Source organism: Trachemys scripta, chromosome 18, assembly GCF_013100865.1.
Source record: "Trachemys scripta elegans isolate TJP31775 chromosome 18, CAS_Tse_1.0, whole genome shotgun sequence".
Lineage (NCBI taxonomy): Eukaryota > Metazoa > Chordata > Testudines > Emydidae > Trachemys > Trachemys scripta.
In genome coordinates, this window is record NC_048315.1 from 2,536,769 (window position 1) to 2,554,763 (window position 17,995).

Genomic DNA, 17,995 nt, shown 5'->3' on the forward strand with positions numbered 1-17,995 from the left:
TTCACAAATACCTTAGAGTTGGTTCAGTATGCAAGTTTATTGAGCAACTAAGAATCTATTCCAAATGTGGAGGAGTTTGCTTTTGTGATTCTGTTTAAACAAATGTCATGAATATTCCTATTACAGTGGAGTTCAAGTGATGTTTTCAAGGATGGGCCAGCATACAAACAGTTAAGGGGATACACCACCTTTTGTTGAGGCAGTCTTGTCAGCGAAGTGAACTGCGTGGGTACTCTGCTTTTTGCTGAAACTGAATTTTATTACTGGAAAACGAGTGTCTTTCTGAATCCATGCTTTTATCTCCAACAAGAGGTGGGTCAGACACGTGCATATTTATTATGATATTAAATTTATTACAATAACAGTTTACAAGACAAGGCACATACTGATGACTTACAATCCAGCTTGGAACATTCATAACTAAACAACTGCATAAATTAATACAAGTGCATCATATACAAGTTAGAGGGAATATACAAATAAAACTCCAGTTTAATTCTCTTACTAAAGTCTGAAAGGTAAACGCACTCCCAGTTCACAAAGATAAAACTGGTTTTGGAAGTTCCCTTATCGCTGTTCATAGCAAGGTGTGCTATTTACTGGTGGCTCTAGTTATGTGGTAGGAAGAGCCAAGGAGTAGGAGAAGGAATCCATTTGCCTGAAATGCTTCCAAATCCAATGTAGCCTGTGTCGCATAAGTAGAACTAAGGTGTAATGTTCCATATCTAATACAGGTATCTACATCTACTTGTTGAGCTGAGGGACAGTTGTTGATTACTCATAAATGATTTAAGAAGGATGTGAAAAGAAAGTAAAGTATTAATGATAAAATAAATGAGGTCCGACAACGTGGCCTCAGTTTGCTTGTCTCTGAGCTAGCCAGAGATGATTCGACATGACTGATTTTCCTTACACACTGTTAGGAAACCAACCTGTGATAAGACTGGAGGATTTAAAAAACCTCAAACCAACCTGCAATTAAAAAGTTCACAGGAACTAAAGCAACTTGATGGCTCAGCTTTTAAAGAGTGAAATATAATGTGTATGGTATATCTGCATTACACTGAAAAAGAAAGATCTGTGGATTTTAATATACTTTTGGAAGGCTTCCTGACTGCCCTGTTCCCAGAATGCACTAGGAAAACTTCAATATGGATTTTCCTTGTGACGAGCTCAGAGTCATTTAAAATGATCTGTATTGTATTTACAGAATTGCTCAACTGAATTCTGAACCATGAACTCAACAGTAAATAAACTTCCATGAAGCAAAGTTTTCAACAGGCCAGTATTTACGTTCTGCTGCTTAAAGAACGTTTCATTTCCAGTCGTCAGCCTTCCATGGAAACCCAAGACTGTAAATGAGAACATGGTGCACTTCTGCAATTACATAACACAGAATAGATAATAAATGCAAAGAAAACATTTCTCTCGGTTCCTTCCCCTGCTTATGGACTCATTCCCTTAAAACCCATTGTAGGGAGAGGAAAAGAAATGATTTAGAGGGTGTCCCTCGTGCATGTTTTTTTAAGATTGAATGCTCTTTAGTACAGGATCTATATTTTCATCTGTGCTTGGCAAGCACTGCGCACATTGTGGGCAGTACTACCACATTCTAATTATAATTACACGTTGTGTGGGTTGAATGATAGAATTACTTAAGCTGATTGTGCTGTGTCCCAGTATTTTAATACTATGAGTCATATGGTTATCATCAATACGAAGGAACTTCCAGGAAGGAGAAGAAAAGTGATACCACTTCTGATTTGTCTTGTTATATGAAGTAAAATCCATCTCCCAGCTATCATGTCTGAGTAGTTTCATGGGCTTTAGAAAGGGACCTACCTTATATCTAACCTTTTCCCTTCAGAAATCTGAATGTTCTCTTGACATTCTATATATCCAGAATGTGCCTGTGTTACTCATTCCTCAGAAGGCATTAAAAGATTAAAAAGTAACTAAACCTGTCCCAACATTAGCCTACACCTTCTTTCCTTTAGATAGTGCATACAAGTACAATAGTTAGTCAGTGGTTCAACGACTCCAAAATGTGTTGGGAGTTAATTTTACCATGGTCTGGCAACCAAGTTAACCAGTTGTTTAATTGTGGAATTTGCCTTACAACAACTCAAAACTTTCTGATTAATAAGGCTTTTTAATGGGGAAGCTGATGCTTGTGTCCTAGGCCTTGATTCAGCAAAAGACCTAGCATGAGCTCAACTTTAAGTTAGTGAGCAGTCTCTGGATGACTATTCGCATGCTTAAAGTCAGGCCCATATTTAAGTGCTTTTTGGAATCAGGGCCCTAGTTTGCTTCATCAGATTGCCAAGACAGTGGTTTCATGTTTAGGGATCTGATCCATCTCACAGTGAAGTCAATTATAACAATCCTATTGATTTCACTGGGAGTTGAATCAGGCTGCCAGTGTCTGGAATATAATAAAGTATCAACAACCTCGTTAGTGGCAAGGGGCATGATCCCACACTGCCTAGCACCTTATGTAGTCATGTAAGCCCCTGCAAAAGAATGCCATTCTGATTTGGTAGCATTTTACATTCACTTTGTGCAAGCTGATATGATTATGCTGTGGGATCAGGTCCATATTTTTTGTAATTAAATTACACTAGTTTTCCTTCGAATTTGAAAAAGCAATAAAGGAAACAGCTGATACTGTCGTTAGTGATTATAGGAACTTTTAAAAGACTTTTACTGGTTACTGGAGGAAAAAATTCTAGAAGGGAGTAGGACTTCTTGAGTGGCTGTCAGCAAATAGTGTTCTAGGCCTGTCAGTAATGCTCAGCCCATCTGCCTTTTACAGCATATAAAATGTGTAACACTAATTATGAACTATAATCTATAGTTCTAGAAAATTACCTCCTAGTACTTTGCATGTCTACAGTGCTTTTCACCTTCAAAGTGTGGTAAAAGGCATCAGTCCTCACAGAACTCCAGTGAAACAGTCAAGCAGGCTTATCTTAATTTTTCATCTGGGAAACTGAGTCTGAGAAAACAAATGACTTGCCCAAGGTTACACAGTGGGTCAGTGGCCTTGTTTTTAAACTCCAGACTTCCTGGTTGTCTCCTAGTCCTCTAGAAAACACTGGTATTTCTGGGGCAATGAATCAATTTTCTGTGCTGTAACCACCCAGAAAGTCAGATTGTTGTGTATTATTGTCTAAATAATGCAAGTGAAGATTTTTTTTTTTTTGCAATTGCAGTTACGCTGTAACATGGCACCATAATGTTACTGCTGAAGAGTCCCAGTACTCTTCCACCTCCCACTAAAAAGCAGAGACTTCTGCCGTTATTACTCTGCAAAATTATTATTCCACCAGAACTCATTCTGAGTTTCAATTTCTGCACAAGGGCTTGGGAAGAAAACTTTGGTTTCAATGAAGATAATGCTCTTTCTGAACCTAGCCACCCCCATCTCCTTCCTGACAGAAGACAGCCAAATGTCTGTTGAAGGAGTGTTTGCAACTGGATTTACTGAAAGTTAGAAAGTAGAGATGGAAAAATCCCTTTTTAAACAGTGCTGTTTGGGCTGGGGAAAGCTGTCATTGAATGAGCCTAGCAAGGAACAGGAAAGTTATTGGCTCAGGCAACAATTCAGCTTAGAATATGTATCCATTTAAAAAAAACAAACAAACACTTCATAGTTCTGGTATTGGCTGGACACAAATTAGGGAGAATAGAGAAGATATAGTCAGACTTCTTCCTTCCCAAATTAGATGCTGGGAATATATAATTATCCTGCTTGCCCCCACCCTGTCACTTCATATGTATATTTTCAGCAATAAACTTAAGACAGAAAAGTTGAACTTTTGACAATTTATCAAATGGTTTCTAAATTTCTGGTTTGTCAGTTTTCATTTTGAATATTAAATTGTTGATGTTTTTATACATTTTATAAAATAGCCCATGACATATTTTAAATAACTTTTCTTCAAATCCTGCAGATATGCTATGTGTGTGTCCCCTCAAAATTAAGTCAATTTTAGAAGCTGTTTTTAAATATACATGAGGGGTAAATTGCTAAGTTACTCCTTGCACGTCATTATCCAGTGAGACATGGATTCATTTTATCTTTCTCATGACACTATGAGACATTATTCCCTTTAGAAATGACTTGTGTGGTCCTAGTAAGCCTTTGTCAGCAGTTGAGTCAGAATTAATCAGTCATCACTCTAAATTATTTCTGTGTAATGAGTTGGGCTAGAGACCTACAAGACAAGTGGTCTTAAGTCTATGGCTTAAGTGTAATAGACATTATTTGAAGTGGGTGTCTAAGTAGAAAAGTCTTGTGAGAGAAGATGAAAATGGTATAGTATTCAAAAGGCAAAAACATCATGGTTGCACTCCTCTGTGCAAATGGTCTGTTCTTTGTAGTATGTTTCAGTGTAAGCTTTTTCTTTCAGAAGAAATTTCTTGATGCCTGTCTACATGAATTCTTGTATGGCAATCTCTTCATTTTTAACATAGGCAAATCATGATGTACAAGGAGATTTTATGTTCTATTTTAGCTTCAGTTGTGATAGGTTTCATAATAAAATTTGGTGGGGCTTTAATGACAGGGTAATAGTATAACACATGTTTCCTTTACTTGCATGTTAAGTGCATAGGGTTAACTAAGCAATTTCCATATAACTGCATAGTCATTCCATGGTCCTGAAATTCACTTGGCAAATGCAACTGAGTTCAAAAGTAATCATTGTTTAACCTACCCTCTGGCTTGACAGGCATAAGTACTTATAGACTATTATGAATTTAAATGTATGTAGAACTTAATTTGCAATTAAATACCTCAATTAAGTATATATCAACTTATTATTAGAATTCATCCTTGCAGAATTATACTCACCACTGGCCCAGAGTGAATAAAATAGCATTGTTTTTTCGTTCTCTTTCTCTTCAGATAAAGACTGGATGAGCTGATTTAGTACATGAGCTAGTAAATTTTCATGACATTTTGTAAAAATTTTTAGACTTGATATTTGTGCCAACCAGTATAAAGTGTTCCCCTAAGCTTTAGTTTTGCAACAGGAAACAATAGGAAAAACCACAGTTTGATTCCCATAAAAAGCTGTAAAAGAAGTCTATGTAGCTCTGATGGTCCAACCTCTAGCCTCTGACCTCCAAACAATTCACCACTGGGCTAGTTTCTAAAGGAATAAATAAGCTAAGTCTGTCTGTAAAATGTCGTCATGAATATACAGCTAAAAGAGACAGGGAGATGGCACCAGAGTGTAGCAATTGCTAACAACTTAAACATTTGCCAGCTGACCTATGACCAAGAGCTGGATGGGCTGAGGGTTTTGTATAACTGGTACCAGAGGAAAATAGAGAAGAGGCTGAGCATTTTGTGAAGTCCCAAATTTTAAAAATCATTCTTTTGTGGAGTGCTTGTTATGCAAGAAATAACTAATGAAAACTGGTATGGTCCATAAAGTGCAAAAAAGTAAGTGGTATAAAGAAGGAAGGGGAATAATGCTACCAACTGTGTGTGCAACTGGACACAGTCTTCATACATAGTGCTTTTCAGGGTTGTTTCCTACATCTTTCTCTGCCTACTCCACAGCAAAACAAGGATATGAGGGTCCTATTATTTTTAAGCAATAAAATTCTGTATTACTCAGGCAATATATGGCTATCAGAACTATTTTCCTGTATTTTTCAACTCAGTTTAAGCAATGAGATCTTTAGAAGCAAATACAACATGGTCCAGTACAAATGATCACATTGAGAAAAATACAGGAGTACTGTCACAGATTTGAGATTCTAAATCTAATCCTAACGGATGATACTCATCCTATAGTGGTTTATGCATTCTCTCCCATACAGACATCCTCATGTTTTCAGAATGAATCAGTTCAGTAGTGAACTTGTCTGGTTTGAAGTATGCAGCAGATTTTGTTGAAATGTTTGGATCTGTATGCTGGAGGTACCAATTTTCAGATGCACATTGCCGTTGTCTGGGCCTCCATGGAAAACACCCACCCATTCCTTGGCTCAGTGGAAACTCAATTCTTTGGAAAGGGGAATATGGAGGGTTGGGGAGCATGGGAAAAGTTAAACTTTTACACCTTTTCCCCTCCCCCCAAAAATGTTAACTAAACTGCATTCATGCGGATGTCCCCAAAGGGAATTTCTGTGGCTGTCTCCGGGGTAATGCTTTTTAGAATACGCTGTTGAGAAGAAAAAACATGTTAGATGAAAGTTGTGCAAATTTAGATTTCAGGTAGAACTTTGCAGTTACTTGAAAAGGGACACTGTAAAGGATTTAGCTTAAAGAAAAATCAGACCCACCTTTAGAAGAGACACACATTTACCTGCGTCACATGGGTGTAGTGAAACTTAGTTGGTTTGTACAGCACTTTAAAGATGTAAAGTGCTACAGAAGTACAAACTATTATATTTTTTTTTAGTTGACATAAATGGTAGCATCCACGCTAATTTACAGAGCTGTTGCATTAATGCCCTCGGGATCATTTACTTAAATACGATCAACTTTATTGCGCATATCTCTTCTGAATGGATATTTACATATAAATAATTAAAGTTTCCAAAGTCCATCCCGGCTGGCTGTGGATCTTGTGTAAAATATGGGATGGATGGTTTTGGTGGTTGTGTATATTTCTATTTTGTTTTTGTGGTGGAGGAAGCAGGAGGGTGTGTCTATATAGATTTAGGTGAAAACTAGTATTGCTTCCTCAGCCTATGGCTAGAGTTGACTGAACCTCTTTGGAATATAGCGCTAGGCCTCTATCCCCTAACCCAAGGGTAGGCAACCTAGGCATGCATGCCAAAGGCAGCATGTGAGCTGATTTTCAGTGGCACTCACACTGCCCAGGTCCTGGTCACTGGTCCGGGGGGCTCTGCATTTTAATTTAATTTTAAATGAAGCTTCTTAAACATTTTAAAAACCTTATTTACTTTACATACAACAATAGTTTAGTTATATAGTATAGACTTATAGAAAGAGACCTTCTAAAAACATTAAAATGTATCACTGGCACGCAAAACCTTAAATTAGAGTGAATAAATGAAGACTCGGTGCACCACTTCTGAAAGGTTGCCAACCCCTGTTCTAACCACAATAAAATTTTTTACCTTCTGTAGTGACCAGCAGAGATGCATATTTCCTGCTACTGCTGAAAGTCTGAGGACTTGTCTACATTTAAAACGCTGCAGCTGCACCACTGTAGCGCTTCAGTGAAGATGCTACGTACACCGACGGGAGGTCTTCTCCTGCTGGTATAGGTACTCCACCTCTCCGAGGGGGGCTAGCTAGGTCGATGGGAGAATTCTCCCATCAACCTAGTTCTGTCTACACTGGGGGTTAGATCAGTGCAATTGTGTCGCTATCGGGTGTGGATTTTTCACACCCCTGAGCAAAATAGTTCTACTGATCTACTATCCTAGTGTAGACCAAACCTGAGAAAACCCTTTGTGGGCTGACTGTCAGAGCAAAGCAGTTCATATCTTCTACCATCCTCTGCCCCTTCCAAAACAGATTCAGAAGTAATCCATGCAAGGATCAACCTTGTGATTAAATCAGGGTAATTGGCAAAACACTCATCACACTGTACTACTACTGCTATCTTGCACATTTATAGTGCCTTTTATCCAAGATCTTAAAGCATTTCACCAATGTTTATTATTCCAGTCAAACACTAATTCTCAGCACTTAACCATCTTAAATATTCATTGACCAAAAACACAGAATGAAGGTTACAGTGGGATCTTGTGCCCTTCCAGAACATTGAGTTCTGTAAAACTCAGACTTCTGAAAACCAGGCAATACAGAGTTAAGGTTCACGCCCACACAACTGTAGTCTGCGGCCCTGGAGCTGGCAGTAGTCCCTGGGAATTGCCTGGGTGCATTCCAGCTGCATTTGCTGTGTTAGGTATAGCAGTATCGAAAGGGGAGGGTTAGTTGGAGAGTTTGACAGAGCTGTGATTGTAATATGAGACAATCAGGGGCTTTGTGCCCCCTCTTGGTGTGTGTATGGCCCTTTTCCCTAACCCTCATGTGTGTAATCTGAGGAAAGAGGTCCATCTGTACCTTGAAAGATCGTGTGCCTTATTTAAGCTCTGTGTTATGTAGCAGTGGGCACATGGATCCTCTTACCAGGGGGATTCTCAGCATCTAGGTGGGAGATGTGTGGTCTGTGGGTTTAATGATGGGTAAGTGAAAGCATAGTGTGAGGTGGCATCATGTGCATAAGGGTGAAGAGGTTGTAAAATTTAGCAGATGGAGTCAGTGTTGGGCACGTGTAGGTAGTTCTTGTGGAGTACTGTGCAAAGAGAGCGTGTGAGCATGTGCTATGGGTGTACTGAGGCATTGCTCGGAGGAGAGGGAGTTAAGGTAGCGTGGGTGTGTACCTTAACTCTTCAGTTCCTGGTTTTCAGACAGTTTGAGTTTTGCTGAACTCGACGTTGAAGAAGGACACAAGATACCATTGGGCAACCTTAACTCTCCATTAGCGAAGTTTTTTGACAGTGAATTTCCTAGATTTTTTTTTTTAACAGAAATGTTGTTAGTGGTCGTTTAGGAACTTTTAGTTATCATGCAGGTGTACAGCTGAGATGCAGTTGTGGCCAGGTAATAATGATGATGCCTTGCTCTTACATAGCACTTTTCATCAATAGGTCTCATAGCACTTTGCCAAGGAGGGAAACATTATCCCCATTGTACAGAAGGAGAAACTGAGTCACAGGGTAGTAAAGTGACATGGCCAAGGTCACCCAGCAAGCATGAGGCAGAGGTGGGAATAGAGCCCAGGTTTTCTGACTCCCAGTCCACTGTTCTCTCCATGATGTTGCTGTGTGATACCTAAGTGTGTGCCTCTCCCACTCCCCACCTTGTTACAGTGAAGTAGGGATAAATGGTTGTGCTTTGAAATGTTTGGAGTTACTAAAAGCCCAGTGAGAGAGTCATCGGTGCCCCAAAATCAAGTTTTATGACACAAGGGGAACAGTAACTTTAAGTATGAGAGAAGATTGGTAGAGCTCTCTTGCTCCATTCTCCTCTGCCATCATCCTCCACAACATGTAGCCCACCCTCTGCCACCATGCCTACCTCACCCTCCCCTTCTTGTCACAGTAAGCCACTAGCACTTGAGAAGCCAGGTGTGCACAAGGAAATGGGTAGAAATCTGTGAACTTTAAGAAAACCTGTTTGTTTCCGGGAGCTGTATCTTGGAAATCCTTTTCTCAACTATGGATCATTTACCCTTCCCCAGTACAGCACACAGCACATTTCAAGACGCAGTGAGGAAGAACGAGGATTTTAGAGCACTTAAAAGAATTAACCTTTATACAGAAACATCTTCACAATCTTAACAATGGCAGAACTGGACAGTTCTCCACTATAATATGGTATGAAATTAATAATCAGCAACTTGCTTTGCTATAGCCAGTTTCCCAGCACAGGCTGAACCTGAAAGCAGAGCAGGCTCTGAGTGGTGTGAAGTGGCCCATTCATCTCATGGGATGTTCTCAGAGGAATGAGAGGAGGGAGGCAAGGACAAGGGGCCCAGACCCCTTCTGTGTGACAGGGCCTCCCAGATTCCACATAGGGACTTCAGGCTCCTGTAGAGAGAGGCATCCTCAGAGGGAGAGGAGCTCAGACACCCCAAGAGGGTCAGGGTCCCCCTGTTCCTAGCACACACATGGAAGAGAAGACTGTGAGGATGACGGGCACCCCTAATTCCTCCCACTTACCCTGCCACCCGTCACCCCTCACACTTTCCCATCATCCCCATTCTCTCCCCCTGAGCTGAGTCCCGAAAGCACTCCCCATTTATCTTCTCTGTATAACACCCTTGCCTCTCTGAAGACCCAAACCCTCGTCCCTTCCACTCCTCTGTCTCCTAAATCCCCTTCCTCTCCCAGCAATCCTTCACATGTGTAATTTCTTTTCTTTTTGAAATAGCACAAATGCCTTCTGAAGTTTCTGCTGTACTCGGATTACATTTCCCCAAAATAAAAACAAACACCCTTGGACAAAGGCAGTTTATAGCAACATGCCTAGGTTTCATTTCAGCTTTCTACCCTGGGTGGGGTTTGAACTGGGCGTTGCTCAGGTTCAAAGGCCGTAATGTCCCCTTGAGTCACACAGGTCCTGTGACTCATGCTTGGCTAGTAATTCTTCTGGGATTCTGTCCACATGTGCACAGTATAATCCATTGGCTTGTGAGTGTTAGCATGCGCCTGCCTAAAGAGCCGAACTCACTTTCAATTTTGCTCCTCCAAAAGGTTAGTGGGTCCCTGGCACTGTCTGTGGTAAATGTTGAGTGATTGAGACCCTTTGGGCTTGCAGAGCCATGGCTTGAGCCTTAGGTCTGAGCAAAAAAAGTTGATAGCATCTGTCAACCTTAAGAAAAGCTGATTTCCTGGGGACAGCTGTATCTCAGGAACTGCTTGCTCAAAAGACCCCAAATTTCAATCACTTAGCCTACCCCACATCCCCATGTGGCACAGCTAATTTCAAGGCAATCTGTGCAACCGTGTGGATTTTAGAGCACTCAGAAGAGTTGTTCTTTAAACAGAAAGGAATTCTCAACCGTAATTATTTGCAGAGCTGGCACTCTATCATACATAACCCACCGTTCCTTTGTATTAACAGCATGATTTAACTGTAAGAGTGGTATTTCTTACAGTGTTGACCCATACATCCAGCACCTGGCAAATATGGGAGCATCATTTACAGACCATCTTTTTTGTCTAAAGTACCTATGCAGTATTTCCCACCTCTTCTTTTGTATGGCTGGGTAGTGGAGTGGGAAGTACATCCCATCAAAAATGAAATTGAACAAATAAAACACATCAGATACCTCTTTAAATGTTCCTGGAGTGATTATCAACCGATAAGCCATGTAGATTGGAATGCAGATAACAGAGGAGGTTCCTATGCAGTAACCCACTATAGTGGTCCAGTAGGGATAGTTATAATCAAAAAGCCGTAGATCAGGAGGGCTGGACATAAAACTGCAAATGATAAACTGAAATAAAAATGCAACAAAATATTACAAATACACAATGTTTTTACATAGCACGTAATTAGCCTTTGGGATCAACTGCTGCAATAAATCATTGAGACCAAAAGCATAGCAGGATTCAAAAAAGGATTAAGCACTTATATGAATAATGAGAAAATCCACAGTTACATTAGAAAGGATGTAAACCCTCATGCTTAGGTCATAAGCCACCTTAGCTGATAAGAAAATTCCTCTTATGGACAATTTATTCCATAATGACCTGGATATTCTTGAATCCAAACAGAGCGACAGGATATTGGACTAGATTTGTAGATTTTTTTAGGCCAGAAGGGACCATTAGATCACCTAGTCTGATCTCTAGTAGATTGCAGACCAGAGAAATTCACACAGTTACGCCTGTGTCAAGCCCAATAATTTGTCTGACTAAATCATATCTTTTAGAAGACATCAAGAGCAAGAGAGTACATTTCCCTTGATAGTTTGTTCCAATGGTTAATCACCCTCGCAGTTAAAAAATTTGCGCCTTATTTCCAATCTGAATTTGTCTGGCTTTAACTTCCAGCCATTGGGTCTTGTTCTGCCTTTCTCCATTAGATCAAAAAGGACTATTAGTACCCAGTATTTTCAACCCTAGAAGGTATTCATACATCATAATCAAGTCACCTCTCAATGTTTTTTAATTATTATTATTTATTAAACAGATTGTGCTCTTTAAGCCTCTCACTGGAAGGTATTTTCTCCAGTCCTTGAATAATTTTTCTAGCTCTTTTCTGCACCCGCTCCTCTTTTTTCAATATCCGTTTTAGCATGTGGACACCAGACCTGGATGCAGTATTCTACTATCAGCTTCATCAATGCTGTAAACAGAGATAAAAAATCACCTCCATACTTTCCTGTTTATACATCCAAGGATCATATTAGCCCTTAGATGTATAAATGGACCACAGATCTGATATGGTATTGTATGTTTGAATGCCAATTCTAAAATTGTACTGAATTTTAAGATAGAATGGTAAAAAAAAAAATTCCATTTGAATCCAGTGATACCCAGAATCCCATAGCCAATAGTTAGGTCTGGTAATGAACAGGGGTGAGAGAATTTTTTCTTGAAGACACTGTTTACCCTTCCAGAGGATTCATCCAACTTTGATTCCTCTCTCCCTTTTATTGTTGGGCTGGTTTGGAATGCTATGCACCACTTGGCCCACATATGCTCTGTAAAAGTTTATAATTTATTCTGATCTAGTGTGATTTTTTTTCCTCTTCTTCCACAATTTCATTAGAAAGTGTTTTTTATGTTGTGTATATTTAACACACATCTATATTCCTTGCTTTTCATGTTCCTTTCTCAGGTTATTGCTTCAAGTTCTTTCAGGGGTTAAACAAAGATGTCACCTGCAAATCTGAAGTGGTTCATGTACCATTTTTATCTTTATGCACTTTTCTTCAGAGTCCAGCTTTTTGAATGTGTTCTCCAGGCAGACGGTGAAACGTTAAAGATAAGTGAGTGTTTTCTTGTGTAACTTCATGCTTGTCAAGCTTAAATAGTATTATACTAGTTGTATAAATGTTTCAAGAATTCTTTGAGGTCACATGGAACTTCTAGTTTTTCTTCAAGTACTTCTAAAACTCTTCCTTAACACCAAATAGAGGAATTTCCACTATCTACAGCAGCGACTCATTGCATTTGGCAGTCTTCTCCAGAACTTGATTCATTGTCAGCAGCCTGCAGATGCTGTATGGTTGGGAGATTACTCACCAGCTTTTGTGTTGATTATAGGTCAGAAATCATTGTGGTCTGATCCCCGGACCTCAGATTGACTTGTAGAATGCAATAGTTCTTGGATTTATTTGTTTTTCTTCTTCCTCTAATACTAAGCTTGCAGCGTTCCAGTTTTATGCTAAAGCATATTGGATCCGACCCTGTGAGATACTCAGTGCTTCCAGTTCCCATTGAAGTCAAACCTAAGGTGCTTAAGTATTAAACTGGTACATTGCAAAATTAATGTTAGTGACTGTTTGGGAAGCATCCTAATTTAATTTTCACACAATTTCATCATAGGATTCCCGGCACTAGATGTTTATAATTCCCATAGAGAACCACCAAACCTATGTCTGGGCTTTTCTTATTTTAGTTTCCATAGAGACTGTAAATATCAATTTTACCTAGTAACCACATCACTGAAACTATATTGCTCTTCATGTAATTTAGTTTTATTGTTTCAGGATCATGGAGAGGACAGTAGTTTATAAATTATTTTTGTGGTGAAACATCTATTTATAGCTTTTTTTACTCCTTTGTCTACAGGTAATAAAATGGAAAACAGTTAAACACACATTAATCATCCCAGCTGTGTTGTTTTGAGTTCACAGCGTAGGCTTTAAATCTAGACACTTTGACTCCATAAACCTCCATCTTGACTTACTCTCCTTGCATCCAAGCCAAGCAACAATAAAAGACAGGGTGAACTAAATTTGGAACAGGGAATGAAGGCTTTGTTTAAAAATGTTACTAATAACTTTGCCAAGTCAGCTGTGGGGACGCTGGCTCCAGTTTCTGATTATGAAGGATGCTATCTGGTGAGGTAGAGTTTGGGTAGGTGTATTCTGAAGTTGCCAGGCAGTGGCTGATCAAACAACAGATTTATAAGCTATCTTAATTTCTCTTTTTTCTGTGCTTTTTATCAGCATCTTTTACTATTTTACTTCATTGTCATCAATGTAAAGCAGCAAAGATCAAATTAGTCTTGTCCTGTGTTGCAGGTTTTCTAGTATCATTATTGTTTATCTAAGTAACAAAAAAGACCCAAACAAACTCAGTGTTGATCTACTAACTAGTCCTAGCTGCTTTTATCAGATTCATCTCATTGATTTAATATTGTTAGCTTCCAAAAGCTGGCATTAGAGAGTAGAAGATGAATATTATGTAAATGAAAATCCCATATCTGGAACTCTAAGGTATTACACTAGTAAACTGTGACTGTCTTGGGCTGGGAACATGAACTCACCAAAAGGAAGATGGGGCTGATTGCTACCCAGCAGAGTCGCCAGTACCAGCCTGGAGTGAAGCCCAGCATTTCCTTCATGTCCCTGCAAAACTGGTTGATGCCTATGAAAATAAATGGAAGGTAGAGGTGACAGGGAGAAAAAAGTTATTCAAACATTGATATAGCCAGGAAGTGAATCTAGCATCCAGCAGGAAACAGTGTGGTCATGTCCCTGCAACCTTTTCATTACACAGAAACCTCCATTATCCAAAGTCATTCAGTGTCTCCCAGCACATCTGGAGATCAAGATTGTACTGTGCTTACATGACAAAGTAACTGGTAACATTGTTTTCAGATTCAGTAATCCGTAAATTGCTTTTTCTATGTGACATCAGTGCCCCTGTCCACAGAGCTGGCAGAAACACGATTCAGCAAATGCCCGGGAGTCTGCTCAGCATGGGTTGTAAGTGCGTGAACAATCTTACCATAGAACCAGGCCACCGCAATGGATTCCAGAAACACCACCGTTAGGACAGCAGGGCCTGTAGCATATTCTTCAAACAGCTTCACTACATATGCACCACCCTAGAAAAGAGATTGTGGCACTGATTAGCCAAAATCCCCAGAACAGAAGTTTTGTACTACTAGTCAACCTCCCTGGTCCCTCAATTACAGACCTAAAATTCGCAATACTCCAATAAAAAAACTTCAAAACCAGACTCCAACGAGAAACTGCTGAATTGGAATTAATTTGCAAACTGGACACCATTAAATTAGGCTTGAATAAAGATGGGGAGTGGATGGGTCATTACACAAAGTAAAACTATTTCCCCATGCTAATTTTTTCCCCTACTGCTACTCACACCTTCTTGTCAACTGTTGGAAATGGGCCATCCTGATTATCACTACAAAAGGTTTTTTTTTCTCCTGTTGATAATAGCCCACCTTAATTGACTAGTCTCGTTATAGTTGGTATGGCAACACCCATTTTTTCATGTTCTCTTTGTATATATATCTTCCTACTATATTTTCCACTGCATGCATCAGATGAAGTGGGTTTTAGCCCATGAAAGCTTATGCCCAAATAAATTTGTTAGTCTCTAAGGTGCCACAAGTACTCCTCCTTCTTTAGTCATATACTGTCCTCATTTGGAAAGAGAGCATTCACCAGTGCAAAATTCACTCTATCCCATCACTTCCTGCCTGCTCTGGCCTTGAGTAATACTTGACAGTACTAATAACTTGTCCAGTATCCTTGCTTTAACTTTCTGTGATCATCCTTTGCCAATAGAACGGCCATGCAGAAAAACTGAAAGGGAAGCAGCGGGCACTTCTAGTTGGATTTTAGTGAGCTAATCAGATGGGATCTGTGCTTTTCCATGCCCTCCTTTGATGGCAACTTCCTTCTCTGTCCCTGAGCATTAGTCACTGAGCAGGAAACAAAGGCAGCATTAGGTTCTATTCTTTCCTCCTAGATCTGGACTCAGCTACAAAGAAAGAGAATTGCATCTTCTACAGGAACCTGGCTCCTTGTAAATACTTTAAACCAGGAGGGAATTTCTCATAAAACAAACAGTGGAATGTAAAAGCCAGTGAATTTTCCCCCCACATCTTTTACAAAAGCTGACCTCTTAGTACCAATTTGTGGTCCTGTTACAGCAATGAAGCCCCAGTGACTAGACAGAGGTTGCACAAGTGTAACTCAGAGCAATATTTGGCCTGTATGAGAGAAGGAATATGTAAGTGCTGCAGATTCACATGAGCCATTATCCCGTGCCAGGAGCTTCTGGACTCCAGTTCACTAAATCCCATTTATGTTAGTTTCTAGAACAGGATTTTCTATCCAGGCTTCTCTTGATTTGAAATTTATTTCTAACCCTTTGAAAATTAAACTGATCATTTTTAAATTTGTAAAAGCTGGGATTTTGGGTGCAGGTTTGAAAGGTTAAACAGCTGGAATGTACCTGCTTAGTGGTGTAGTACCAGTCTGGGCAGTATTTGTGTGGTTTATTATGTACTGCATACTGGAACTTTGTCAAGTTACAACACTGTCAGATTCCCTCATGAGTGCGACTGCTCATATTCATTCCACCGACAGTCTCTGACCCCATAAGGAAAACAGCTCCTCTCCACTGGAATAAGAGCATTTCACATATTTGATGAGACTCCTTGAGATTCTGTTTGGGAAACACTTCCCTCCTGCAGATGTCAGCGAGAGCCTACTGCCAAAAAGCAAGGTTCACAATGTTGGGTGCGGTACTTACGAATGTCAGGGTTGTTAATGACCCCAGGAAGCAAGCGATGATCAGACCAAGGACAAACCATTCCCTGCGCTTTCCCCAAACATGTGGGAATTCGTCCAGCACCGCAGTGATCACCCCCTCCAGCCCTGCAAACTGAAAAGCACAGCAAAGAGTCATAGAAAGAAAGAAAGCATCCTTCGCATCCTGCATTCCCCACACACACCCCACAACTGGTGTACATTGACAATGTACATCCGCATAGCTGCATCTCTCAGGCATGTGAAAAACCCACACCCTCAGAAAGCCAGAGCTACAGTGCTTCTGTCAACCTAGCTACCACCTCTTGGGGAGATGGGTTACCTGCAACGATGGGAGAACCCCCTCGGCTCACTGTAGTGAATGTCTACACTGAAGCACTACAGCTGTGCCGCTATAGTGTTTTAAGTGTAGACATACCGTAAGATACAATTAGGACAATGAACCTTTGGCATGTGTCTGAGTGATAGGATTGAAATGAGTGCTCTGGAAACATCCCCATCATGTCTTCAGAGATCTTGAACTCTTTAGGACAGGGATTTTGTCTCATATGTGTGGGAAGTGCTAGCACATAACAGGAACTACCATATTACAAATATAATAAATAATAAGTAAATGGCTCATTGTAGCCAAGACTATGAAGTCAGTGGAGTTGATTTTGGATTGAATTTGGTCCTTAATCTGCAAAAACTATGTGGCAAAATCTTTATGGCACATTGCCCAACTTTGAGAAATCCATCTTCTGTTCCCACCTTCTAAATCCTGTTACCTGTGAAAAATCCCAGAAACATGTCACTCATTTGCATGTTGACAGGTAATTAAATGCTTCCAGTATACAAGAAGAGAGAGAGCATCACCTGCTGGTTAAAAGCCGGGTTCTAGAAGTTGAATGTTCTGGGTTCTGTTCCCAGCTTTGCCACTGACTCACTGTGTGACTTTGGGCAAGCCATTTAATCTTGTTGTGCCTCAGTTTCCCCAATTTTGAAACAGGGATAATAAATACTATTCTCTGATCCAGGGATTATAAAGATTAATGAATGTTTGCAATGCATTTTGCACTTATTTAGCACCCTTCATCCAAGGACCTCTAAGTATTAGTATAGTTGCTCTATTATTAAAAGAAGAGTTCATGTTTTAATTCTGCAGATTTGTTTTGGAACATGCTGGAATAATTCCAAATGCTTAACCCCATCCATCCATTCATGGCCCCTCTCACTAATGATATCCACTCACCGTGCTGTCTAATCCCAGAGTGAGTAACATCAAGAAAAATATGATAGCAAAAAAAGTCGAAGCAGGCATGTTTGCAATGGCCTCTGCGTAGGTAATGAAGAGAAGGCTGGGCCCTGGTACCAAGAGGGAGAACAGGCAATTATTACAGGTCAACCCTACTGCTCTGAAAAAGAGGAACCATTTCACTCACACCTGGAAATGCCTTTGTCCACAGGGGAGTATTACCGTGTGTACCCACAGTAAGGTTCACTAGGTGACATGTAACATGATTTCTACATTCTTTTCTCTTCATAGAACAATTTTGGAGCTGTGTTACACACCATATGCTGCTGATTGGTTTATGTTAGGGCCTTTGGCATAAAGTACTATGATTAATCATAGTATATACAAAACATTATGCGTAGTTTGGAGTGTTTGTCCAGGCCAGAGTCTTTCCCCTGATCCTGAATTTTAAATGGATACATGGTCATGTTTGGGTGGTAAGAATATCTCCCCA

General features: G+C 40.0%; 1 protein-coding gene across 2 annotated transcripts in view; it reads right to left on the minus strand.

Moving 5' to 3' along the window:
• Positions 1-332: 332 nt before the first annotated feature.
• The window catches only part of SLC6A4 (solute carrier family 6 member 4), a 38,793-nt gene continuing 21,130 nt past the window's right edge, over positions 333-17,995 (minus strand). For both annotated transcript variants that reach the window (XM_034752449.1, XM_034752450.1), the window contains exons 9-14: positions 17,500-17,612; positions 16,252-16,383; positions 14,473-14,572; positions 14,009-14,109; positions 10,836-11,003; positions 333-6,182 (exon numbers count right to left, since the gene is read on the minus strand). In XM_034752449.1, the coding sequence (XP_034608340.1) occupies positions 6,108-6,182; positions 10,836-11,003; positions 14,009-14,109; positions 14,473-14,572; positions 16,252-16,383; positions 17,500-17,612 (689 nt within the window). In that variant the 3' untranslated portion in view covers positions 333-6,107. The remainder of the gene's footprint in view (positions 6,183-10,835; positions 11,004-14,008; positions 14,110-14,472; positions 14,573-16,251; positions 16,384-17,499; positions 17,613-17,995) is intronic.